This window comes from Hylobates moloch, unplaced genomic scaffold (assembly GCF_009828535.3).
Source record: "Hylobates moloch isolate HMO894 unplaced genomic scaffold, HMol_V3 SCAFFOLD_17, whole genome shotgun sequence".
Taxonomy (NCBI): Eukaryota; Metazoa; Chordata; class Mammalia; order Primates; family Hylobatidae; genus Hylobates; species Hylobates moloch.
Window position 1 is genome coordinate 59,485,677 of NW_026652292.1, and position 26,860 is coordinate 59,512,536.

Genomic DNA, 26,860 nt, shown 5'->3' on the forward strand with positions numbered 1-26,860 from the left:
TAACCCCACATATACAGTGGGGCTTTGGGGTGGGGTGGGGTGGGGAGCAGGATTCCTCATTTGTTTCCATTGTTGCTATTCCACCCTTCCTTTTTTCTCTTCTGCTTTAAAAGAAATACACATTTCCTAGGATTATTTTGAGAAATTTATCTTCTAGGTATATTTTGATTAAAAAATTACCACATCTCCCTTATTATTTGTAGGTCAGCTCCAGGTGATGTCTTTCAGAGTAAAACTACTTTTAATAATTATAGTTAGCGGCCGGGCGCCGTGGCTCACGCCTGTAATCCCAGCACTTTGGGAGGCTGAGGCGGGCAGATCAGGAGGTCAGGAGATCGAGACCATCCTGGCTAACACGGTGAAACCCTGTCTCTACTAAAAATACAAAAAAATTAGCCAGGCATGATGGCGGGCGCCTGTAGTCCCAGCTACTCGGGAGGCTGACGCAGGAGAATAGCATGAACCCGGGAGGCTGAGCTTGCAGTGAGCTGAAATCACGCCACTGCACTCCAGCCTGGGCGACAGAGCCAGACTCTGACCGAAAAAAAATAAAAAATAATAAATAATTATATATAGTTAGCTATATGTCTCAATAACATATTAAAACTATATTCCAGGCTAGGTGTGGTGATTCACACCTGTAATCCCAGCACTTTGGGAAGCTGAGGTTGGCAAGATCACTTGATGCCAGGAGTTCAAGACCAGCCTGGCCAACATGGCAAAATGCCATCTCTACTAAAAAGAAGTACAGGCTGGGCGCAGTGGCTCAGGCCTGTAATCCCAGCAATTTGGGAGGCCAAGGCAGGTGGATCACTTGAGGCCAGGAGTTCAAGACCAGCCTGGCCAACATGGTGAAACCCTGTCCCTACTAAAAATACAAAAATTAGCCGGGCGTGGTGGCGGGCACCTGTAATCCCAGCTAGTTGGGAGGCTGAGGCAGGAGAATCACTTGAGCCCAGGAGAGGTTGCAGTGAGCCGAGACTGCACAATTGCACTCCAGTCTGGGCAAGAAGAACAAACCTCCATCACAAAAAAAAAAAGAAGAAGAAGAAAGAAAGAAAGAAAGAAGGACAAAAAAAAATTAGCCAGGCATGGTGACACACCTGTAATCCCAGATACTCGGGAGGCTGAGGCACAAGAATCGTTTGAACCCGGAAGGTGGAAGTTGCAGTGAGCTGAGCTCGTACCACTGCACTCCAGCCTGGGCAACAGCACAAGATTCTGTCTCAAAAAAACAATAAACAAACAAACAAACAATCTGTATTTTTCTGAAATAAAAGTGGGTACATACACTATGCCTTAAACTATTCATATGTATAAGCTGGAAATATGTAGCTTCAAATAACCCAATATTTATATCTTTAGACAGTAACTAGAGGTAAAGCATCATTTATAAATGCTATTATACACAGTAGTTACTGTGAGCAAAAATATTTGATGGCAGAAACCATGTCTATAACACATCTTACAATTTACCTTCCCACATATCCAAATAATATAGTTAGAGATTCATTACAGTAGTCAAACAAAAATATTCTAAATTCCTTAAAGTCATAAGAAGTAAAGATTACCAGAATAGAAACTCTCAGTTTGTGCCGTCCTAACTCGCCCTGCTGAAAAAACAGTCACCCTTAGGGATTCACAATAACAAACACAGAATTCATTGCAAGTGTGGCTACAATTTATAAGCAGCCTTTCATTGCTCCATAAAGGCTCATCATTGTAGATACTCATCAGTTTTTAAGCCACATCCACAGCTGCTGTCTTAGAAAAACAACACAATTTGACAGCAGAGACTTCAAAATGACATTTATACAACAGTTTTACATAAAATAAAAGTACTCCAGTATAAAAGAAAGAATGGATGACACGCAGAATACCGAAAAACATGAGAATCTTGAGTCATTGTTAATAGCAATACCTGTCATTTGTATAATGCTAGAACCATTTTCCTAAGCTCCCTAGCATGTCAGAGATATCATTACACTGAAGAAAAGTGAAGCAGAGATACTACCCAAATTAACTAATGGTGAACAGAATGTGTTTCATGACTAGCAATCTGTGTTTTTTGCACAAACTCTTCTTCCAAAATTGTATAGTGAAACAGGGAGACAAAAAAAATTCCACATAAACCTATTCCCTGTTCAACTTTACTCTCCTGCCTCAGATCTATAATCTGCCTGGACTGAGAGGCTTGTCTGGTTAATGAGCACACTCAATCATGTGTTGTCAGATGAGTAAGTTAACCACGCATGGGAGAAAGGAAGGAGGAGGGGCAATGCTAGTAGGATCACCACATACTAAATTACATTATCGCTAGCAGATGTTCATACCACAAAGTGGCAATGGAACTGAAATCTGGAGATACGGGTTTGAATTCCAATTCTCCCACCAACTAGCAGGTAAACTTGGTTAAGTTTCTGTAAAACAAGATAATACTACCTCCCTCACCAAATTATGGCAAGGTCTAATGCAACTAGAGACCTCCTGGCTACTAAACACCACATTCCTTTTTTTTTTTTTTTTTGGATAACCCAGGTGTTCAGCATTTGTACTAATGTATATACTCATCTTTTCTGTCTTCCCTCTGTTTGATACAGAGCAGTGGTTCTCAAAATGAGGTTTCTGGACCAGCAGCAATAGAATCATCCGGGAACTTGCTAGAAACGCAAATTCTCTGGAGTTCCACTGCAGACCTTTTGTGTCAGAAACTCTGGAGAGGGGGTCCAACCATCTGTGCTTCAGCAAGCCCTCCAGGTGACTCTGACGCCTGCTGAATTTTACAAGCCACTGTGAGAACTCTGCTTCGGGCAGCCCAGTTTTGCACTATGTCCCATCCCTTCTTGGCTATTCTAGGATGTTGGACTAGCCAGCTACCCTTTCTTCTCTCGTCTCAATTTTTACCTTTCTACTGAAACATTATTGACAACATGGAAACATGCGGGTATTTCTCCCTTGGAACCCACAATCCCTTCTAGTTCCCTGTTTCTTTGCATCCTTTTACAACAGACCTCTGAAGCGTTCTTTCTGTCTCCAATTTCTCTCCCACTCCATTTAGGTTTTTGTCTCCACTTCAACAAAACTTACCAGTTCCCTCCATGCAGCTAAATGTAGTGGTCAGTTTTGTTTGGTTTTGTTTTCGTTTTGTTTTTCAAGACCGGGTCTCGCTCTGTCACCCAGGCTGGAGTGCGGTGGTGCAATCTCGGCTCACTGCAACCTCCACCTCCAGGTACAAGTGATTCTTGTCTCAGCCTCTCATGTAGCTCGGATTACAGGAGCATAGCACCACGCCCAGCTAATTTTTGTATTTTTAGTAGACACAGCGTTTCACTATGTTGAGAGGCTGGTCTTGAACTCCTGACCTCAAGTGATCTGCCTGCCTCAGCCTCCCAAAGTGCTGGGATTACAGGCCTGAGCCACCGCAGCCAGCCAGTGGTCAGTTGTCTTTTACCACATGTTATCTGACTTGACTTACCTGATTAGCAGCATTTGACATCTTGGATCACTCCCTTGTTGAGACATTTTCTTTATTTGACTTCTAGGATACTACATTCCTGTTTTTCTTCCTACCTCACTGGCACCTCTTTCTCAGTCTCCTTTGTAGTGTTTTCTCATTTCACCACATTTAAACTTTGGAGTGTCCAGAATGTAGCCCCTGGGTTTTAGCATTACGTTGCCACCAACACAGATCTTGATGATTATGGCTTTAACTACTATTAATATGTTGATGATGCCCAAATTTTTATTCCCAGCCTTGACCTCTTTTTCTAAACTCCAGACTTTATATCCAGCTGTCTCAAAAGACATTTCCTCTTGGGTGTCTAAAAAACATTTCAAACTAGCACATCTAAAATGATTTTTTTCCTTTATGACACTATTTTTTCAAGGCTTTCACATGCCACATTTCTTTCTTTCTTTCTTTCTTTCTTTTTTTTTTTTTTTTTTTTTGAGACAGAGTCTCACTCTGTTGCCAGGCTGGAGTGCAGTGGCGCAATCTCAGCTCACTGCAACCTCCGCTTCCTAGGTTCAAGCGATTCTCCTGCCTCAGCCCCCCGAGTAGCTGGGATTACAGGCGCCCGCCACCAAGCCCAGCTAATTTATTATATTTTTAGTAGAGACGGGGTTTCACCATGTTGGCCAAGATGGTCTCAGTCCTCTGACCACATTATCCACCCACCTCGGCCTCCCAAAGTGCTGGGATTACAGGTGTGAGCTACCCCGCCCGGCCCCGATATGCTGCATTTCTTACTATCAGCATTATCTCTACCTTAAATTGTTGCAGGATCGTCTTAACTTTTCTTCAGCTCTGCTCTTGTTCTTAGTAAAGTTGCCTGAGAGATCCTTCTCAAGATCCTGCAGTAGCTACCCATCTCAAAATAAAAACTAAGTTCCTCTTTGTCTAAAACCTTGTACACTTTGGACCACCGTTTTATCCTTGACTTCAGCTCTTACTGTTCTTCCTCTTACTACTCTGCTCCATCCTGGCAGGTGCTATTCCTTTTGTGTGGAATGCTGTTCTCCCACATACCCACAGGAATCTCTTCCTCCCTCCACATCTTTCTCAGATATCACCTCTGTGAGGCCTTCCTTGACCATTTTACCTGCTTTATATTCCACCTTTTATACTCTTTCCCTGTTTTATTTTTCTCAGTTGCATGCATCATCTTCTAACATAATGTTAATTACTTTAAAAATTTTGTCTTTACTACTAGCATATAGTACTTGGTAAGTAGTATGTACTCAATAGGTATTTGCTGAATGAATTAATGAAATGTTCTTTTATTTTTTTAGACAGAGTCTTGCTCTGTCACCCAGGCTAGAGCGCAATGGCGTGGTCTCGGCTCACTGCAACCTTTGCATCCCGGGTTCAAGCAATTCTCCTGCCTGAGCCTCCCGAGTAGCTGGTATTACAGGCCACTGCCATCATGCCCGGCTAATTTTTTTATTTTTGTAGACACAGAGTTTCACCATGTTGGCCAGGCTGGCCTTCAACTCCTGACCTCAGGTGATCCACCCACCTTGGCCTCCCAAAGTACTGGGATTACAGGCATGAGCCACTGCCTAACCAGAAGCATTCTAATGTAACTTTTTGAATGCTCTTTTTCTCACTGATTTGGAGTGTTACTTTTACACACTGTTATGTTACAAAGCTTTTTTTTGTTCCCTTGTTTTTTGAGAGAGAGCCTAACTTTGTCACCCAGGCTGGAGTGCAGTGGCACAATTTCAGCTCACTGCAACGTCTGCCTCCCAGGTTCAAGTGATTCTCCTGCCTCAGCCTCCCGAGTAACTGGGATTACAGGCGGCCCCTACCACACCTAGCTAATTTTTCTGTTTTTAGTAGAGATGTGGTTTCACCATGTCGGCCAGGCTAGTCTCGAATTCCTGACCTCAACTGATCAGCTCGCCTTGGCCTCCCAAAGTGCTGGGATTACAGGCATGAGCTCCGGCCTGTTACAATGAAATTGAAATCTGGAGATATGGGTTTGAATTCCAATTCTCCTACCAACTAGCAGGTAAACTTAGGTTAAGTTTCTGTAAAACAAGATAATACTACCTCCTTCACCAAACTATGGCAAGGTCTGAACGCAACTAGAGACCTCCTGGGTACTAAACACCACATTTAAGTAACAGATTATATTTGAAACACACAATATAATTATATTTGAAACACACAATATGAAAATATAATATAAGGCTGGCACAGTGGCTCACATCTGTAATCCCAGCATTTTGGGAGGCCAAGGTGGGCAGATGGCTTGAGACCAGGAGGTCCAGATCAGCCTGGGCAACATGGCAAAACCCCGTCTCTAAAAAAAAAATACAAAAAATTAGCCAGGCATAGTGGCGCACAGCTGTAGTTCCAACTACTCAGGAGGTTGAGACTGCAGTGAGCTGAGATCGAGATAGAGTGAGATCCTGTCTCCAAACACACACACACACACACACACACACACACACACACACACACACAACTTTGCCAGGCCTCACATCTGTAATCCCAGCACTTTGGGAGGCCCAGGCAGGTGGATCACGAGGTCAGGAGTTCAAGACCAGCCTGGCCAAGATGGTGAAACCCCATCTCTACTAAAAATACAAAAATTAGCTGGGCATGGTGGCAGGCACCTGTAATCCCAGCTACTCGGGAGGCTGAGGCAGAGAACTGTTTAAACCTGGGAGGCAGAGGTTGCAGGGAGCCAAGATTGTGCCACTGCACTCCAGCTTGGGAGGCAGAGTGACATTCCATCTCAAAAAAAAAAAGTTAGAGCCTACATTATGTAACACACACCAAAACAAACAAAAAAGCCAAACTTCCAGAAGAGTTAAAGAGATACATCGATTTTTAAACTATAAAAGAGCACATAGAAGAAAAATACATATAAGAGGCTGGGCACAGTGGCTCACGCCCGTAATCCCAGCACTTTGGGAGGCCAAGGCGGACAGATCACGAGGTCAAGAGATTGAGACCATCCTGGCCAACATGGTGAAGGCCTGTCTCTACTAAAAATACAAAAATTAGCTGGGCATGGTGGCGCGCACCTGTAGTCCCAGCTACTCGGGAGGCTGAGGCAGGAGAATTGCTTGAATCCAGGAGGTGGAGGTTGCGGTGAGCCGAGATCACGCCACTGCACTCCAGCCTGCCAATAGGGCGAGACTCCAACTCAAAAAAAAAAAAAAATAGAAAAAAAAGAGGAAAAATACTTATAAGAATGTTTCCATAATGTTAGGGTGAGGAAGAAAAGAAAAAAAAAAAAAAAAACATAAAGCCAAAGGAAAAACTATAAATCTGACTACCTAAAAATTTTAACTCTTGTATGACAAAAAATAAATAAAAATGAATGACAAATGAAAAACTAGGGGAAAAACCATAGAATTGACAAAAGTAATATGTAGAAAATAAAAGTGCTTATATACAAAATGAGAAAAGACATAAATGAATAGATAGCCTGGGCAATGTGGTGAGTTGCTGTCTCTATCAAAAACTTAAAAATTAGCCAAGTGTGGTGGCACATGCTTGTGATCTCAGCTACTGCAGAGGGTGAAGCAGGAGGATTGCCTGAGCCCATGAAGTTGAAGCTGCAGTGAGCTATGACTGTAACACTGCACTCCAGCCTGGGTGACAGAGTGAGACCCTGTCCTTCAAAAAAAAAAGGATAAAGAATTATAAGTATATATTTCACAAGGAAAATACAAATGGCCAATAACCTCATAGAAAAAACAGTGATTCCACTTAAAGGTATCAAGATATTGGTTACCTTCACACATGCACAGATATGTTTGTGGCAGCAATGTAAAAAAATAAAAAGTTGGAAACAACCTCAAAGTAACCAGTAAGCATGGGGAGCCACACCCATGGATAGCCAGAGCTACAAGAGATACTGTTTAACCACCCAAGCAAGAAGAAGAACAATATGCTGCTGAATTGGTATAGTTCAATTTATGTAGAGGAAAGGAGGACCAACAGAAGGACAGATGGAAGAACAAGATTAAAAAAGATTATGTACGCATTTACATGCATTCAATAGCCATCTAAAAAATGCTAAGCATCAAACACTAAACAGGCTGGGTGTGGTGGCTCACGTCTGTAATCCCAGCACTTTGGGAGGCCGAGGCGGGAGGATGACCTGAAGTCAGGAGTTCAAGACCACCCTGGCCAACAGGGTGAAACCCCGTCTTTATTAAAAAAAAAAAAAAAAAATTAGCTGGGCATGGTGGCTGGCACCTGTAATCCCAGCTACCCAGGAGGCTGAGGCGGGAGAATCGCTTGAACCCAGGAGACGGAGGATGCAGTGAGCAGAGATCGCACATGGGCGACAGAGCGAGACTCAGTCTCAAAAAACAAACAAACAAACAAAAAACGCTAAACAAAGACCATCTGGGGCAGAAGCAAGGAAGCACTATACTACCATTTAGGCTTTTTTACAATATATTTATAATTTAGGGAGGTGGTAAAAGTTATTTTTAACTTTGAAAGGATAAATATACCTTAAAATGTTAATGTGTTTTGGTAGAATTATATTTTTTTTCCTTTTTATATTTTGTTATTTTTGTTATCAGGAGAAAAAAACTACATATATAGTGTTTTAAAGAGAAAAACCTACCCATATCCTTCAATGTACGTGAAAACATCAAAAGCTTACTTAAATTTCTAAAGAATTTGTTTTTTTTTTTTTTTTTTTTTTTTTGGTAAAGAAACAAGGTCTTGCTCTACCACCCACGCTAGAGTGCAGTGGTTTAATCATAGTTCACTGCAATCTCAATCTCCTGGGCTTAAGTGATCCTCCAGCCTCAGCCTCCCAAGTAGGTAGGAATACAGACACACGCAACACTTGTTTTGTTCTGTTTTGTTTTAAGAGATGGGGTCTTCCTATGTTGCCCAGACTGGTCTCCAACTCCTAACCTCCAGCTATCCTTCCTCAGCCTCCAAATCTGCCATCCAGCAATCCTTCCACTTCAACCTCTGGGATGGCTGGGATTACAAGCCACAGTGTCCAGATCTCTAAATAATCTTTCGTAGAAATAGTAACCATAACTCTTCCTTTCTCAATGCAAGAAACAGACATGAGCATATCAAGAAAAGAAGTAGAGTTTGGAAGGAAATTTACCCCACTGTAAACCATGCATGCATATCTCTGGGAGCTGGGATCTAGCGAACTGCCTTATTCACTTTGCATGGATTTAGCCTACGATTAATATGTATTTGATGATATTTAGACAGGATTTTAGGGTAACATTGGCATGAGCGTAGCTTTCCAATCTCTCCCACATAAAACAGCTGTAACTAAGATAGCAAAATCAAAATCCGTGGGCACCATTTACAACAAAATTAGGTGACCAGGTCCCCCTACAAACCCCCAAATACTCACATGCAGAACAAACACCAAAACTACAGACTAAAGAAGCAAGCATTGCCGGGCGTGGTGGCTCACGCCTGTAATTCCAGCACTTTGGGAGGCCGAGGCGGGCAGATCACAAGGTCAGGAGTTCGAGACCATCCTGGCTAACACGGTGAAACCCCATCTCTACTAAAAATACAAAAAAAATTAGCCGGGCGTAGGTGGTGCATGCCTGTAGTCCCAGCTACTCAGGAGGCTGAGGCAGGAGAATGGCGTAAAACCCGGGAGGTGCAGGTTGCAGTGAGCCGAGATCGTGCCACTGCACTCCAGCCTAGGAGACAGAGCCAGACTCCGTCTCAAAAAAAGAAGTAAGCATATGTGGGCTGGGGAAGTTGACATGGCTGTGACAATAGTCTAACTATGAGATGAAGCAGCCTGGAGAGTAAGGCAATGACAGTGAGCAAAAAGAAGAGAACGCAGAATATCTGATAAGAAATAATGGATGCAGGCCGGGCACGGTGGCTCACGCCTGTAATCCCAGCACTTTTGGGAGGTTGAGGCAGGTGGATCACGAGGTCAGGAGATCGAGACCATCCTGGCCAACACGGTGAAATCCTGTCTCTACTAAAATACAAAAAATTAGCCGGGCGTGGTGGTGCACGCCTGTAGTCCCAGCTACTCAGGAGGCTGAGGCAGGAGAATCACTTGAACCTGGGAGGCAGAGGTTCCAGTGAGCCGAGATCACGCCACTGCACTCCAGCTTGGGTGACAGAGCAAGACTTCGTCTCAAAAACAATAATAATAAGAAGAAGAAAGTAAGAAAAACTGATAGTGGGAGGAAATAAGGAAGTTACTGAAGTTAATGTTTACCTGTGGCAGCCAGATGGACAACAGCACTATAACAGGTATCAAGTCTATTTTATAGAATGGTATCACAGATACAGGTGGTAAAAAGAACAAGTTGTTTTGGAAAAGCCAAGTTTAATGAGCCTGCAGAACAAACAGTAGGAATTTTTAAAATGTAGATTTAAACATCCGCACTAATGACACAGACATAAAGTCAAAGAATACAGCAAGAGGAAGACAAAAACTGCAAATCACAATACTTAAGACTGGAAGAGAAATAGCAAAGAGCAGATGGAATAATCAAGAAGTGGAGATAGTAGCTTGTTAGTCAAGAATAAAGACATAACATAACAAAACAAAACACAGGATGCAGAAAAATGAAATAGGCTGATGACTGAAATGAGGTTTGGGGATCTGGTAAAAGGAGGTTATTTACTGATGGCCTGGGGTGAAAATCAGATTTTAACATGTAAGCATAAGGGAAAATAAAAACAAGACCAAGCTGAGAGATGAAAAAAAGACATGGCAGTAGCTTGAGTGAGAGTTAAGAAAGGAAATGGCTTTCCGTGCCGACAGCGCTCACGCAAACATGGTTAACGTCCCTAAAACCTGCCAGACTTTCTGTAAGAAGTGTGGCAAGCACCAACCCCATAAAGTGACACAGTACAAGAAGGGCAAGGATTCTCTGTATGCCCAGGGAAAGCAGCGTTATGACAGGAAGCAGAGTGGCTATGGTGGGCAAACTAAGCCAATTTTCCGGAAAAAGGCTAAAACTACAAAGAAGATTGTGCTAAGGCTTGAGTGCGTTGAGCCCAACTGCACATCTAAGAGAATGCTGGCTGTTAAAAGATGCAAGCATTTTGAACTGGGAGGAGATAAGAAGAGAAAGGGCCAAGTGATCCAGTTCTAAGTGTTATCTTTTATTATGAAGACAATAAAATCTTGAGTTTATGTTCAAAAAAAAAAGAAAGGAAATGGACGTTAAGCAATTCTTATAGACCAGACCTAGTCTTGCAGCCCCTTTGCATACACACATTTGATCCTCAGAAGAACTCTGATGTACGCTCTCCTTTGTACAAAACGGGAAACTTAAGTTGCAATGCAATTAAGTAACTTGCCCAAGGCCACACAGGATATATACAGAATTTAAAAACCTAAAAATTGGTCTGTAGGCAAAAAAAGAATATTAGAAAAAAGAAAAAAGAAAATACAAAGCAGAAAAGTTAGGCCAGGCATGGTGCCTCACTCCTGTAATCCCAGCACCTTGGGAGGCCAAGGCGGGCAGACCAACTTGAGGTCAGGAGTTTGAAACCAACCTGGCCAACAAGGTGAAACTCCATCTCTACTAAAAATACAAAAATTAGCTGGGCATTTTGGTGGGCGCCTATAATCCCAACTACTCGGGAGGCTGAAGCAGAAGAACTGCTTGAACCTGGAGGCAGAGGTTGCAGTGAGCCAGGATAGCATCACTGTGCTCCAGCCTGGGCGACGCAGCGAGACTCCACCAAAAAAAAAAAAAAGAAAGGCAGAAAAGTTGGATTAACTGATAGAACAACATCCCAGGGATGCCTTGACAAAATTACTTTAAAAATTATGTCCGAGCCACGTACAGCGGCTCACAACTATAATTCCAGCACTTCGGGAGGCCAAGGCAGAAGGATCGCTTGAGCCCAGGTGTTCGAGACCCTGTCTCTACAATAAAAATAAAAATTAGGCAGGCATGGTGGTGCAAGCCTGTAGTCCCAGCTACTTGGCAGGCTGAGGCAGGAGGATCACTTGAGCCTGGGAGGTTGAGGCTGCAGTGAGCCGTGATTTTGCCAATGTATTCCAGTCTGGGTGACAGAGTAAGATCCTATCCCAAGAAATAGATAAAATTAAGCCAGGCACAACGATGCACGCCTGTAATCTCAGGTACTCAGGAGGATGAGGCAGGAAGAATGCTTGAGCCCAAAATTTCAAAGTCTGCCTGGGTAACAGAGTGAGACACCCATTTCAAAAAAAAAATTTTTTTAATTTAAAAAACTTTTTAAAAATGAAATACAAAATTTTTACCTAAAGATACATTATGCTACTTCAGAGAAACTTTGAGCCCAAAGACTAGTCTAATCAAGTGTAACTTTAAAAATAAGTTTTTTCCTGGAAATTCATTTAAAGTAATCTAATAGATGGAGATACCACTTCCCTCACATTGTAGTTGAGGACTGAGTAGATATTCAACAAAGTGTTAGCTCCCTGGTCCCTTTATATTATGTTGCAAAACGATTGAAATTTTTAAAATAAAATAGAATGTCAGCATTTCCATTTCTTTAAATTAAGAAATATATCGTTGTTCCTTGGTATCTACAGGCGATTGCTTGCAGGATCCTCCCATACATCAAAATCCACACATACTCAAGACCAGCAGTCAGCTCTCCGTATACACTATTCTTGCATCCCATGAATACTGTATTTTCCATCCAAGTTTGGAGAAAAAAATCCACATATAAGTGGACCCACTCAGTTCAAATCTGTGTTGTTCAAGGGTCAAAGGTACTCCCAATTGTTAACAGTGATTATTTCCCGGTATAAGACTACAGTGGCTCACTTTACATAATATACTTAAGTAACTTTTGAGGCCAGGCATGGTGGCTCACGCTGGTAATCCAGTGCTTTGAGAGGCCAAAGTGGGAGGATCACCAGAGACCAGCAGTTTGAAACCAGCCTGGGCATCACAGCGAGAGACTCCGTCTCTACAAAAAATACAAAAATTAGCCAAGAGTTGTGGCGAGTGTCTGTAGCCCTAGCTACCTGGGAGACTGACATGAAAGGATTGAGCCCAGGAGTTTCAGGCTTCAGTGGGATATGATGGCACCACTGCACTCCAGTCTGGGTAGCAAAGCGAGATCCTGTCTCAAGAGGTAAATAAATTAACTTTTGAATTTCTTATAACAAACATTACTTTTCCAACAAGAAAAATAATCAAGATGATTATTTTATACAGATGTGAAATCAATTAATTCCTAAGAAAAATTTCCATACCAAGATGGTCATTTCCCTGAAATAACTATGAAAACAAGCTAAAATTAAATAAATGCCTTTTAAATTACATTAGAATTTAAACAAAAATGTATATGGTAGCTTAGGTGGACAGTTGATTTATTTGTATTTAATTATTTAAGCAACTGACAATTTCCAGGAGTTAGGGTACCTAAGAAACTGTAAGTTTAAGTAAATGACATGTCAGTAAATCCTGTGTGCAAAGTGTACATATCACATTGAATACATGGGAGGAAGGCCAGGACAAAGAATGGCTTACTTACCAATAATTATGAAATAACCTCTGAAAGGTCTTTTTTTTTTTTAACATTACAATAGTGACATGGCAACTCCCATTAATTCAGTAATATCCATTTAATCAAATAATGACACTCATTATTATAAGCTGTAAGTAAATTACCATATACTATCACTATCTTTGGAATGCTGAAATTAATTCACGTCCTTGACATGTGGATAAGCATGGATGACAGATACAACAGACTTAATGAATCCCATAGTCAAGAGAATAATATTGCCTTGGCATATACACTAGAAAAAATTCACTACACACATCATCATCATGTTCATAAACCAGATCATCTTTCAGTATAAAATTTCAAGTTGTCGCCTCTCTTCCCTGTATGACAGCCTTCTTTCTTTTCACTCTCCTCTGTCCTTCCATCTTCCTTTCCAGAGGCTGTGGAAACAGCCAGCTGCAATTTATTGCAGGTGGCATAACCAAGAAGCTAGAGAGAAAAGAGGTAGAGACTGGAGTAAGCCAGGGGTAACTGCATCCAGCCAGTTTTCGAGTAGGAGCAACTGAAGCAGAGTGGATAAGAAGGTGTGCAGTGAGGAGGACAACTATGTTCCTGAAGAGGCCACCTGGTCAGTTAGAAATACAAGATAAAGATCACAAGCAGCACCAAAACAGGAACACAGCAAACGAGGAAAGAGCAGGCAGGCTCCAAGCTGACCATTTAATGAAGCAACACCAGCCGCCACACTCTACCCATCAAGGCTTGGGAGCTGAGGGATTTGCAGTCTTACTCTAAGTCTGCACATATGAGGAAAAGGGCTATTTTTAAAAAATGCATGTAACATTTAAAGGCGGCTGAGTGAGATAAATAGAAAGGATGGAGAAAAAAAAAAAAAACATTGGGTACAGTGGTTCACACTTGTAATCCCAGCACTTTGGGAGGCTGAGGCCGGCAGATCCCTTGAGCCCAGAAGTTTAAGATCAGCCTGGGCAACATGGCAAAACCCTATCTCTACAAAACCCAGCTAGGCATGGTGGTGTGCACCTAGTCCCAACTACTCAGGAAGCTCAAGTGGGAAGATTACGAGCCCGGGAGATTGATGCTGCAGTGAGCCATGATAGCACCACTGCATTCTAGCCTAGGTGACAGCAAACCCTGTTTCAAAAAAAAAAGACTAACATAGGCCTTCCCCTCCCCCATAAAACAAACCAGGAACTAGCTCAGTCACTGAATGTGTCTCAGTCATTATCTAACCTCTCTGTGTAAATGAGTGGGTACTTTTAGAATATATGATTAGTAAGGTCTTCTCCGGCTCTAAAATTTCCTGAATCTAATGGATTTAACAATACATATCACACATCACACACAGGATGTAGTTACCTATGTTATGTAACTTACCATTCGATGGTATGTTACTCAACAGGGAGAGTACAATATGAATAAGAGCACAGAGAATCATAGCCCAGCATCAGTACACACCACACTTCATCATCGTTTATCAAATCCTCTGAGAAACAAATCCTCACAATATCTTCCTTTAAAGCAATTTACACAGTCATAACAACAAAAAAAACAATGCCTAAAACCAAACCATCATGCTTCACTTTAAGCTCATTGAGAGATGGGGAAATGTGCTTTGTTCACTTGTGAATTTCATTGTGCTTCCATTCTGCTTCTTCTACAGGACATATTCTAAAGGCATTACACTTTTCTAATTTTCAACAGTCTAAATGAGTTTTCTATATGATATGTGTTTCATATTCCACTTCAAAAAATATAGGTACAGAAAAGGCAAAAAAAGTGAATATAATCCAGGGGGTCAGTTTCTACGTGGGTTTCTAGGTAGAAAAACCTATCTACGCTGAATGTCAGCTTTATCACTTAGACTAAGAGCCACCTAGTGGCAAGTGTTATATATTACCAAATCTGCTCAAGCCATATTCATCCAGCAAATAACATTCTGGCAGATGGTAGGTGCTCCACAATTGTGCAAGGTAAGTAAAATAATTGCTCCTTTTCTTATGAAGCTCACTGACAGATTAGACAATCAATTACAGATAAATTTATATAATTGCAGAACCATGTTACTAAGTGTAACAGAAATATGCAAAAATAAGCATCCAGCATTTATTAAAGACCTACAATAAGCACAACACTTTGTTAAGAAGGTTCTCTTAAATCTGTTCACCTTACTCAGAACGTTTCCTTTTCGGATTATTTTATCACCCAGGTTTTAACTTCAGGTTTTTTCCTACCCTCCCTTCTGAAGGGGGTGTACCCCACTCCCATCTTATCCTTTAAATTCTACACTTCAGAAAAGGGGTAAGGAGAATCTATTTATTGAGCACCTACTATTACCAGAACTAAGCTAGGCATTTTCTATCTCTTATCTTATTAATCCTCACATCAATACCATGAAGTATTATTTTCTTCCATTTTTTAGACAAAGGAAAAGACCTAGCTTAAGTGAAATGCTCATAGCCACAAACTTATTTTAGTGACTTACAGTACAATTATTCCGAAGTTCCCTATATCACCCTGCTTCAAAAAGGGCTTCTTGGCCTATTCATTCCTAGGCCCACCACCAAAATCAGATTTTGATTATATTTCTCTTATGCTGTCCACCAATTCCAATCTATTTTACAATGCTTACATCCAGCCTTACATCATCTTAAAACCTTCAATGCCGCCAGGAACGGTGGCTCACGCCTGTAATCCTAGCACTTTGGGAGTCTGAGGCGGGTGGATCACCTGAGGTCAGGAGTTTGAGACCAGCCTGACCAACATGGAGAAACCCCATCTCTACTGAAAATACAAAATTAGCCGAACGTGGTGGCGCATGCCTGTAACCCCAACTACTCGGAAGGCTGAAGCAGGAGAATCACTTGAACCCAAGAGGCAGATGTGGCGGTGAGCCAAAATCGCGCCATTGCACTCCAGCCTAGGCAACAGAGCAAAACTCCATCAAAACAAACAAACAAACAAACAAAAAAACCTCAATACCTTACCGTTGTCCTCTGCATCCCTGATTAATATTCAAATCTTAGGCCATCCGTAATCTCACCACATTGGGAGACCAAGGCAGAAGGATCACTTGAGCCCGGGAGTTCCGGACCAGCCTGGAAAACATAGCAAGGCTGTCTCTACAAAAAAAATGTTTTAAATTAGCTAGGGTTGCTGGTGCACACCTGGGTTTGGTGGCACACACCTATAGTCCTAGCAACTGGGGAGGGTGAGGCAAGAGGATCCCTTGAGCCCAGGAGGTTGAGGCTGCAGTGAAGTACGACTGTGCCACTGTATTCCAGGGTGAGCAACAGAGCGATGAGACTGTCTCTAAAAAACACCAACCAGCCAAAAAACCAAATAATCAGATTAGCATTCAAGGTCTTCCAAGAGGCTCCCAATCACTTTTCCAGCTTAATTTCCCATCACTCCCTATCAACTCTCACCTTTTCTATGAACTCCCCTCCAACTAAAGATAATCATTTACATCTGTGTTCCCACCAACACTAAATATCTGTTACAGCACTTATCATAATCTCCCTTACACAATAATTACCTGTGTACACTCTACCAAGTCATGAACTTCACCAAACCATTTCTTAGCCATCTTTATAGGACCAGCACAAAGAGTGTCTTATACCTAATATGTGTTCAACTGCTTATTTAATAAATATATTGTTATTAAAACAATATGAAAAAGAGAGCCACTAAAGCATGGTTATACTATTAATATTTTCCTTAACACCCTTCCTACACGTCTTAGGACCCCAATGTTTCTGCTTACTCCAAATGGTGTATGGATTAGGAGCTTTGTACAGAACTAGGTAATTTTTTGCATGAAAAATTTTATCACTCAAATTAAAAAAAAAAAGATGTGAAAAAATATGCTGGCAAAATCTGGCACAATCTTAGCAGATCTGCAGTTTTCCAAAAGGGAACATATACCTTTGTTCTATTTATGCAAAACAGTCTAAAGCTAGTTTGTACTGGAGGAAATTAAACTATGTCCATAATAAACTGTTCACATTATTAAAAAAAATCTATATTACATTTATATTTCATAAAGCAATACTGTACTTCTATAACACAATCTTTATCATACTTATAAAAAAGTTTTATAGAGTGAAAAACTTTTCTTTTTTTGAGACAGGGTCTTTCTGTCACCCAGGCTGGAGTGCAGTGGCATGATCACCATTCGTTGCAGCCTCAAACTCCTGGGCTCAGGCGATTCTCCCGCCTCAGCCTCCCAAAGCACTGGGATTACAGGCCTGAGCTACTGGGCCCAACATTAAATATTTTTTCTCTTGTTATGTAAACTTTTTATGAGAAACTATTCTTACTCACTTACAACTCTGATTATCATCTCATTAACAATGCACAGATAATCATTGGCTCTTAGGCTAAGACTACTGAATACAAAAAAAAAAAAACAACCTCCAGGGTCAACTTGATTTTCTAGTGTATTCTGCTTCACATCAAATAGATGCAGCTTTCATTGCAAGGCTTTTGCAACTCAGAATGCCTAAAAAAAATGTGTTTTCTAAATTTTATTTTTTGTAAACTTAAAATAGTATAAACATTCCCAAGATTGCCATAAACTTCACCAATATGACTGAAAAGCTCTCAAACTTACCATTATGCATTGTCTCAACACAACAAAATTACATAAATATCTATACAGATAGGTAATTACTACCACTTACAGTGCCAGTGACGCCTTCCCAAACCTCTTACAGTAAATATGACATGTTCAGGAAATACATTACCCTTTTTAGACCGTTAGGATATCATTTAATTCCCTTAAGCAGCAGGTCTAATGAGCCATAAGCAACACCATGATGTTGTGCCAGGCCTAAGAGGCATACAGAACTGTGGGCAGTATAAGTGTCTGAGAGATAGTAGCAGCTAGACATTCAACATTCCTACATTGTTACAGCTGCCCAAGCAGAGAAGAGAGCAGTAAGAAGTAGACCCCAAAAAGCTGGGGGTGACTCAATGACAACATTCGTGGTCAAGCAGTAATTTAACAAATATGTCTGCTTGAAATGCCAAAGCACGTATTTCAAGGGTTGCGGTCCTCTGCACCAAATACATTGCTGTCTTCCTAAAACACGACCCACAAAACCACAGCTTGCAGTATAAAAAGTCCATCTTGAGCCCTGCTCAAGATGAAAGGTTACCAGAGGAAACTGATTCTTATAGTAATTAAAATATTTGTATAGAATGCTTTACTGTTTATAAGTCACTTACACATACACTGTTTCATTTGACCTTATTTCACAAAATTTACCTTACTTGACAGTCACAATGTGCCTGACAGATAAAATATAATTATCATCCCCTATTTTATAGAGGTAGAACCTGAAGCTTAAAGAAATTATCTGTAAGTAATATGTCCATGAGACCTGAGTCTCCATGTAGATTATCAACTTATTATTTGGTTCTATGGCATGGATTCCCCAAAAAGCAGTCTACAGTGTTCTACAGTTTAATCTAACATACATCCCTAGCCATCTAGTACTGAAAACAGTTAAAAATAATGGAATCTTTTGATAAACACTGACAGCCAATCATATAAAAAACAAAAGTGAAATTTAAACTTGTCAGTTTTGTACAAATATATTGTAGTGTTTTCTAACAATAAAAAAAAAAAAACTTTTGCCTAAGAGCCCTACTATAATGTTCTCAGGGACTATGAGACTGCTTGTGGCTGAAAATATCAATTCCTCTGGGTACTTCAGCAATTACTCCTTACAGGACCAAAGTCAAATACCTATATATAAATTATACATATATATGAATTAGACACACATATACTGTATACACACAAGTGCACACACAATTATAAAATTGTGCCACATGAACCAAGTTGCATCAAGATTTCAAAGCACTGAGTACTATGTTCAAAAATTCTTTTTGCTGAGTCTCTATCATGTGATAGATGATCTTCTAACTATAAGAATATAAATGATACCTGCCACCAAGTAACAATATTTGGGTGTGATAATTACAGCTTAGTATCATGCTTCCAAGAGAATTATATACAGCATTTAATGCTGTATTAAATATACAGTATTTATACAGCCAGGCACCAAATGTAGTCTGGTAGATCTGGTTAGAATACACCCTTAGTCTTGAGAAATAACCTACTAAGGACCATTACTTTTCATACACAAGAAGGCGTTAAACTGCTGGGCTCATGCAGAGATGTCAAAATACTTTAATATGACTGAAACACTGATTATGGAGAGAAAATGGCGAACAACTCAGCTGGAGAAGAGACAAATGAAATAGTTACGGAGGATCCTATGTGCCACAGTAGCTAACATCTTTTGAGCACTTGCTACATGCCAGGAATTCTGCTAAATGCTTTCATACATTATCTCATTTAATCTTCACAACAACTTTCTGAGTTAGGAATAATTATCTTGCAATTGATAAAGAGATTAACTTGTCAATGTTACAAGGGTTTTAAGTGGCAGGGGTTTTAAGTGCCAGAGACAGAATTGGAACCCATTTCAGATTAAACACTAAATGTGAGCTCATAACCCTCCACTCTGTTGCCTCTCTTAATGAACGCTGCTAGGGGGAGCCATTGAAAGGTTTTTAGATTAAGCAGTGATCAGATTTGCTCTTTAGAAAGACTGCTCTGCTGCATGTGGAAGCTGGATAAAGGTGGTGACTCTAGAAGCAGAAAGAGGCTGTCAGTATGTCACAGTAAACCAGGTGAGAAATGACAGCATGAACTGTGGCAGTGAGGATAAGGGAAACAGATTGAAGGATTTTTCAGAAGAAAAAATGATCAGTTCTCAGTAATTAAATGTAAAGGCTGGTGAGAGAGGAATCAGGAATCGTGGCTTTGGGAACCGAACGGAATATGGTATCATCTATAAAGAACAAAGAAGCAACAAGTTTCATTCAGTCAATAAGTATCTACAGAGTGTTCCTCAAATGCAAAACACTTTTCTAAGGCCAAGAGTCAAATCTGAAATTACAGTCATGGTTATTAGAAATTATTCTTAAGAGCAAATGACAAAGCACTAGAAAATATAAGGCATATTTAAAATTAATCACTGCTATTAACAGACTTGGCTTAGAGTCCAGTGAAAGCATGTTGTACTACCATTTGTTAAATACTACTACATGCAGGCCAGGCATGGTGGCTCACCCCTGTAATCCCAGTACTTTGGGAGGCCAAGGTGGGCAGATCCCTTGAGGTCAGGAGTTTGAGATCAGCCTGGCCAACATGGCAAAACCCCAAATCTACTAAAAATACAAAATTAGCCATGTGTGATGGTGCACGCTGGTAATCCCAGCTACTCAGGAGGCTAAGGCAGGAGGATCGCTTGAACCCAGGAGGTGGAGGTTGCAGTGAGCTAAGATTGTGCCACTGAACTCTAGCCTGGCCATAGAGTGAGACTCTGTCTCAAAAAATAAAATAAAATAAATAAATAGAATATTGCTACATGCAGAAAACAAAAGAGGAAAGGCATCCCATAATTTTATAATGTTATTACATTTGAGTTTGACAGAACTTCAATCTCTTATACCACAAACACACACACACACACACACACACACACACACACACGACACATCACCCTGTAATTTGTTTTACTTGTCTCTCTAAGTTTATGGGGGGCAGGAATAAAGGTATCTGTTTTATTACCCATACTATAATACATATTTGGGATTTTAAAAATCCCACTATCGCTACTGTGTCTTACCAAGAACTTAAAAACCTCCTATTTGACTTCCTATAAAATATGACCTACTTCACATTAGCTTATTTCAGTAACAATTCCTAGACGTTCCCCACAGTTTTCATCCAAGGATGCTCTCTGAGAATCTTAAGGCACAGCAATCTTGTGCAGATGTGGCAAGTTATTATAATTCCCATTTTACTACATAGTTAGGAAACTGGCCCAGGGGAAGTAGAGTAACTTGGAAATAATCACAAAGCCAGATGCCAAAAATAACAACTTTTAGTCAATCCATGAGAAAATACTGCCCCTAGTTGAAATAACATGAAATTTAGTATTAGGAGGAAGCAAAATGCAAAATAATGCTTTAAAGCCAAGTCCTGGGTCTTATTTCTAAAAATGAACAGAAGAATGAGATGTGTAATAACTTTCAAACAAAACAACTCTTTCCTAATGCCTTACTCATCAAGGGTGCCAAAGGTTATTTAATGAATTACATCTGGCAAGAATGGCCTTTCAACCAAACCAATTTTGATCTTACCCACTTAAAAATAAAATTGATAGAAATCCGTTGGTATAGGACAACAGGTAACTTTTTAACAAACCTAACTGCTTAAAATCTAATGCCTACAAGTGTATATTAGTACAGATTTGAAAATATTACAAGTCTATTGTTTTCTGAAAATATACTCACAGATCCATCAGCAATATGCACGGATAATAAAATTAAAAGCTTTAACAGTTAATACTCAGAATGAAAGTTCTCCAGCCACAACTCATCCAGATTTCGAAATATGCTGCTGTTATAATTTAATTAAAAGCAGTTTTATTTCACCAATCGTGTAAGTAAGTCTTACACGATTTAGTTTGGAAAGAAAAACGCAACTCAAATGGTAAAAGCGCTTTTATCATGTCTGTGTAATCATTCTTACAGGTACAAGTCAGAGCAAAATACCTTCCATTATTACACAGTATTTACACTTTGCTCCCAGTCACAGAACCAGTGAGCTCAAGATTTTATCTTCAAAACAATGATTATGTACAAGAACAAGTAAGGGAGACATAAGATTATTGGTAAAACCCACTCGTGCGACCCAGACTGCAGATTTTCACCAAAAAACTTATGTATCAATTATGAAACCATGGTTTTCCATTAATTAAAACACAAACTACTAATTCTAATCACAGCCAGAAAAAAAAATATTTTCCAATGCTCCAATACTCGTTAGAGTAGATCTCGTATGTCCTCTATCAACAACACTTTACTATTGTGGAACTTCAGTGTGTAAATGAACTGACACTCCAAATGATTTTATGGGAAACATACCTTCTAAAAGTAGAGATCAACCAGTAGAAAAAAACAAACTCTTGAAGAATACATCAGCACAGTAATCCTGGTAAATATAATAACTCTTATTCCTAGCACCAGAATAACTCAAGTCATTAAAATATATCACACCACACCCCCCACCCCCATTCACACAACCCCAAGCTTTTAGCATTACCAAAACAATAAGAACTCGAAACACTTCAAGGGTCCTTTAACACTAGAAGTGTCTTTAAAATAATCTCACTACAGGCTATTACATATATATATAATATACATATTATACGTATACTTTTTACTGCATTTGATTAATATCTTCCACAAAGATCCTAGAAGCAGTATTCATCAACCAGAAACTGCACTCTTCGGTGCTGTCCTCATTTCAACCCCAATGATGGGACAGAAGGGTTGTCACGCATCTACAGAGCAGCAAAAAGCACAAAACTGTAACCTATCTAATGATTAAGAAAAAATAAAACATTTATATAAAATTCCCAAGCGGAATGCCTCTCCTTTTCCTTATGAGGCAGAAGTTACTGATAAATTCTAAATCCAGATTTCTAGAAAATGCTGAAATTCTCCACCCCAACACTCACAAGTTTTTAACATGGAAATTCACTCAACTCCTACTCACACGCCAAATGAATATCCATTGTGGATATCTGAAACTATTCTCAAACACTAACAGAAAAACACATATATACATCTCGAGCCTCCTTCTAACCGTCCTACGATACCCTCCAATCATCCTCAGGCAACCTAGATTGCAAAGCTTCGACAGACAGCTGCCCTTGGCCTACGCCGTCAGGAACCAGGAGGGGGGCGGGGGCCGGGGGCGCAAGAACCACCAAGAGACCAGATCTTTTTCCAGGGCTACTGTTTCCAAGCAAAACAACCCACGGCACTAAAGAGACGGCGATGAAAACTGGAGACGCTTTAATCCCGAGAGAAAGGGGTGGCGATAGGCGGAGTACAAGAAATCCCGAGAAAAAGAGGTGCGGAGGAGGAAACTAAGGATCCCATGCATCTTTCAGACCCACAGAACAACAACAAACCGTAGAGTCTGTGTGCACTTAGAAGCAGCAGATGGAGTCCCCGGGGCTGAGACAGTTCAGCAGACGTACACCGTGGGTTGTGGATAAATCAACCGATGACGGGAGAGGAAGGGGGTGCCGAGAGAATAAGCCCGTGGATGGGGGAGACAAAGCCTCGGGGGGTGATCCAGGACCATAGAGAAAGGTGAGAGGAGACCCACAGGAGAAAGACAATGGAAGAACAATTGAGGCAGGAATCTAGTGCCCGGGCTGTGGCAGGTCACTGGGCTACCGACAAGAGTGGGGCACAACAAAGGGGCACGGGAGGAAGGACAGCGGAGGGGAGGAGATGGAGAGGGGATGCGGGACGCCACGGGTCGGACAAAGCGCCCAAGGCGGCGAAACAAAGGGCCGGGGGTAGAGAGTCGCGGGGGGCAGCGGGGAAAGACAAAGCGCCCGGGGCCGAGGGCACTAGCGGGGCGAGGCGGCGACAACGGCCGCGAGGAACAAAGATGCACGGGGCCCCCAGGCAGGGCCCGCCGGAGGCGCGCGGAAGGCACGGCGCCCGAGGGCCCCGCGCGCCCGGCCGCACTCACGCCCGCACCCGCCGGCCTCGCCGCCGCCGCCGCCCGCCCTCACGCGCTGGAGCCCGAGCCACGGCAGCGCAGAGCGGCAGCGCACGGCCACACGCCGCCGCCGCCGCGCTCGGCGCACGCGACACCGCCCCCGCGGGCCCCCGAACGCCAAGTGCGCCGCGGCCCCCGAACCCGCTGCCCGCCGTGGGCTGCCAGACGCCCGCAACTTTCCTGGTTCCCAGCGCTCCGATTCCCTCAGACTTACCCTGTCACAACAGGCGCCATCTTCCACAAACTCTCGCCAAAACTCCAACCCTCGCGAGATTCCCCCCGACGCCTTCCCTGGTCCCTCTCCCCCGCCCCTTCCCTTTTTCCTCACTCCTCGATTCCACCCAGCCCCCGCGCTCCCTTTCCCTTCGCCGCCGCCGCGAAGAGCCAGACGCCTCGCGCCGCCCGCAGAGTAGGGGATCCTGCTCGCTGCCTTCCCTGGAAACCTACCCAGGCAATGGAGCATGCGCAGGCCGCTCCTCCGCGGGCGAACCCTCCGTGTGGTCCATGGGGAACGCTCCGGTTATCCGGGTTTTGGGACGCGCCTTGAGGGACGTACGTGGAGACTGAGGAAAACCGGAGGGGATTACTACGGGGACGAGGAATGGAGGGGTCAGGAGGCGGGGCCGAGGAGAAGGGAGGAGGGGTCCTGGGAAAATGGGCTGCGTTTCACAGGCCTAGATGAAACACCTCCTCAATGGGTGTTTTCCAAGCGGCTTCCCGCTCACTCTGGGTTCCCAGCTCTTTTCATTCATTCAAACGTTCCCTAGGCGCCTCCTTTATGCTAATCTCGGCGTTTGGTGCAGGAGCGTCAGAGATGCCTGGGGTTCGGGCAAGTGACACGTCGGGAACTGTCTTCATTCATTACACCCCCCCATGCTAATGAGGAGGCCCTTCCAGAGCTCCGCAAGCGGAAAACTTTTGCAGTTGAGCTCTCTCGCCTTAGCGTTCTCCTTGGGTGTGAAATGAGGTTAAGCCAAGGCCTCTGGCAAAGACACCCCTAATGGCCACCTCGCAGACACACGCCAGAGTGCGGAGTAGTTTTCTCCAGAGGGAAAACTGTCTTGGAATTGAGAGCCACATTCTCCCACCTCCGAGTCGGGCCAGAGGCCCCGATCAAAGCTCTTGCCGCTCGCGTGCCGCATGGCCTCTCTAAGACCCCATCGCAGCCACCACCGTGTGTGAGCCCAGGTGTGTGTTGAGGCCACTACTGCACAGGGAACCGGGCCACCCGAGGGCCTGGCACAGCCGAGGACGCTGCCGGCTGCCCGAATCGCGCTTCAGGCGGCCTGATCCCGAAAGCCCCCGGGCGAACCTGGCCCCGCTGGGCATTGAACCGCAGGGTGAAGGGCCCGAACCCCGCCCCCTCCTCCTACCTGCAACCCCCCATCTTTCCCCTCTTTTGCCCTTTCCTTTCCTAGAGATTCCCAGATCCAGCACTGCCTCCCGCAGGGAGCCCCAAAACCCGGAGAACTGGAATTCGCCGCCCGAAACCTGCTGAAAGCGCTGCAGGATTGGCGCGGCCGCGCGAGCGGCACTGCGCATGTACCCAATGCGGGCAGTCCAGTCTCACGCTACACCTCCTTCCCACCGCCTTCCACTACTCGGCTCAGACACAACACGGCCGTGGGAAATTTCCTAAACCTCGCGAGAACGTGCCCCCTGTTGCCTAAGCTTTCGCCCCAAATCTCGCGGAGCCAAGGCAGGACAGGTGTTTGTCTAGAGCAGCTCCGGGCGCCGTTCGTGCCGCGCGTGCCCGGGAGGCGGGCGGCGGGCGGCGGGCGCGGGCGGGGTGGGAAGGGAGCGGCTCGCCGCGGAGGCGGGGCGGGAAGGCGCGTGGCTGGGAGCACGGGGCGGAGGGCGGCGGGGGAGGAGACCCGACGTCTCCGCACACAACACACGCACACGCCCTGTGACGCTGGATGGAAGACGAGGGGTGGGGAGCCTCGAAGGGAAGAAGGGGAAGCCAGGAGGTTGGAAGTCGCTCCCAGTACGGAGAGTGAGAGGTCAGGCTGTAGGGCAGGAGAAGCCCCAGGCCGATCTCCCCGGGAGGTTTCCTGTCGCCCAACACAAGGCTGGTACTTTCCTAAAACGTGTTAGACGCCGCGCCCCCCGCCTCCGGGAGCTGACAGCCCCCAGAGTCGGGTTTGAGTCATGCCTTGAGTCACCTAGTCTGGCCGCCACTTCACTTACTTTGAAACAAGTTCTGATTCCTTGCTACTCTACTTTAGCAATTGGTTGTTCCTCTTTTCTTTTCTTTTTTTTTTTTTTTTTTTTTTTGAGACGGAGTCTCGCTCTGTCGCCCAGACTAGAGTGCAGTGGCGCGATCTCGGCTCACTGCAAGCTCCGCCTCCTGGATTCACGCCATTCTCCTGCCTCAGCCTCCCGAGTAGCTGGGACTACAGGCGCCCGCCACCACACCCGGCTAGTTTTTTGTTTTTTAGTAGACGGAGTTTCACCGTGTTAGTCAGGATGGTCTCGATCTCCTGACCTCATGATCCGCCCGCCTCGGCCTCCCAAAGTGCTGGGATTACAGGCGTGAGCCACCGCGCCCGGCAGCGATTGGTGGTTTTCTTTCTAATCTACCTGCTGGTCCTGTGAGCTGGGTAGAAAAATAAATAAATAAACAGCTCTGCACTCTCGCATTGTTGCCTTGTATAGATTCTTGCTCCCGTTTAAGGACACGATTTTTAAAATTTCTTATCAGTCTCTTCTTAGCCTTTTGAAGTAATCTTACAAATCAGTTTCTGTTCTGTTTTTTCCTCCCACTAATATGGCTTTTTTGCTTTCCGTCACCTTTCCATATTTTTGTTGCAATATTCCATTTTACGTATTGCTGTGGCAGGTGCTATAGTGACTACTGTTTTAAATGCATCCCTTCGTTTTGGATCATTCATCCAATGAGTTCCTGATTATGTAAATTCTTCAATCAGCCACGTTTCAGATTGGCCCTGATGTGGTTTCTATACCAGCCTTAGCCTGGCGTTATCTAGAAACCAATGTCTTCCTGCTTACGTCACAGCCCCACAAATGTAGAGTTGAATTTAATTTCGATATTTGGAGGACAGTGAGTTCTCTAATAGGAGAAAACCCAGGTTTTTAAGTTGTTTTCAAGGTTTTAGGGGTGTGTGTGTATGTGTGTGTGTGTGTTTGCCTATTCTTTTGATTATATACACAGAAAAAAACAGATTTTAAAACATTTGGTGCAATATCTC

The 26,860-nt window shown here is 43.1% G+C and overlaps 2 protein-coding genes across 8 annotated transcripts in view; one reads left to right on the forward strand and one right to left on the reverse strand.

Annotated features, from left to right (window-relative positions):
* The window catches only part of RBPJ (recombination signal binding protein for immunoglobulin kappa J region), a 115,701-nt gene extending 91,412 nt beyond the window's left edge, over nt 1-24,289 (reverse strand). The window contains exon 1 of one of the 7 annotated variants that reach the window (XM_032136107.2): nt 24,096-24,289. In XM_032136107.2, coding sequence (XP_031991998.1) covers nt 24,096-24,154 — 59 coding nt within the window. In that variant the 5' untranslated portion in view covers nt 24,155-24,289. Of the gene's footprint in view, nt 1-1,571; nt 1,707-23,043; nt 23,506-23,862; nt 23,964-24,095 lie in introns of those variants that run through there. The other 6 variants (XM_032136112.2, XM_032136108.2, XM_032136109.2 and 3 more) reach the window with 6 other exon arrangements.
* Nucleotides 10,270-10,809, forward strand: LOC116457112 (large ribosomal subunit protein eL42-like). Its single transcript, XM_058430047.1, has one exon. The coding sequence runs from the start codon at nt 10,270-10,272 to the stop codon at nt 10,588-10,590; it is 321 nt and encodes a 106-aa protein (XP_058286030.1). The 3' UTR covers nt 10,591-10,809.
* Nucleotides 24,290-26,860: the final 2,571 nt, after the last annotated feature.

Excerpts from the sequence above, each read along its gene's own strand:
- LOC116457112 (XM_058430047.1), top strand. The coding sequence starts at position 10,270 with ATGGTTAACGTCCCTAAAACCTGCCAGACTTTCTGTAAGAAGTGTGGC.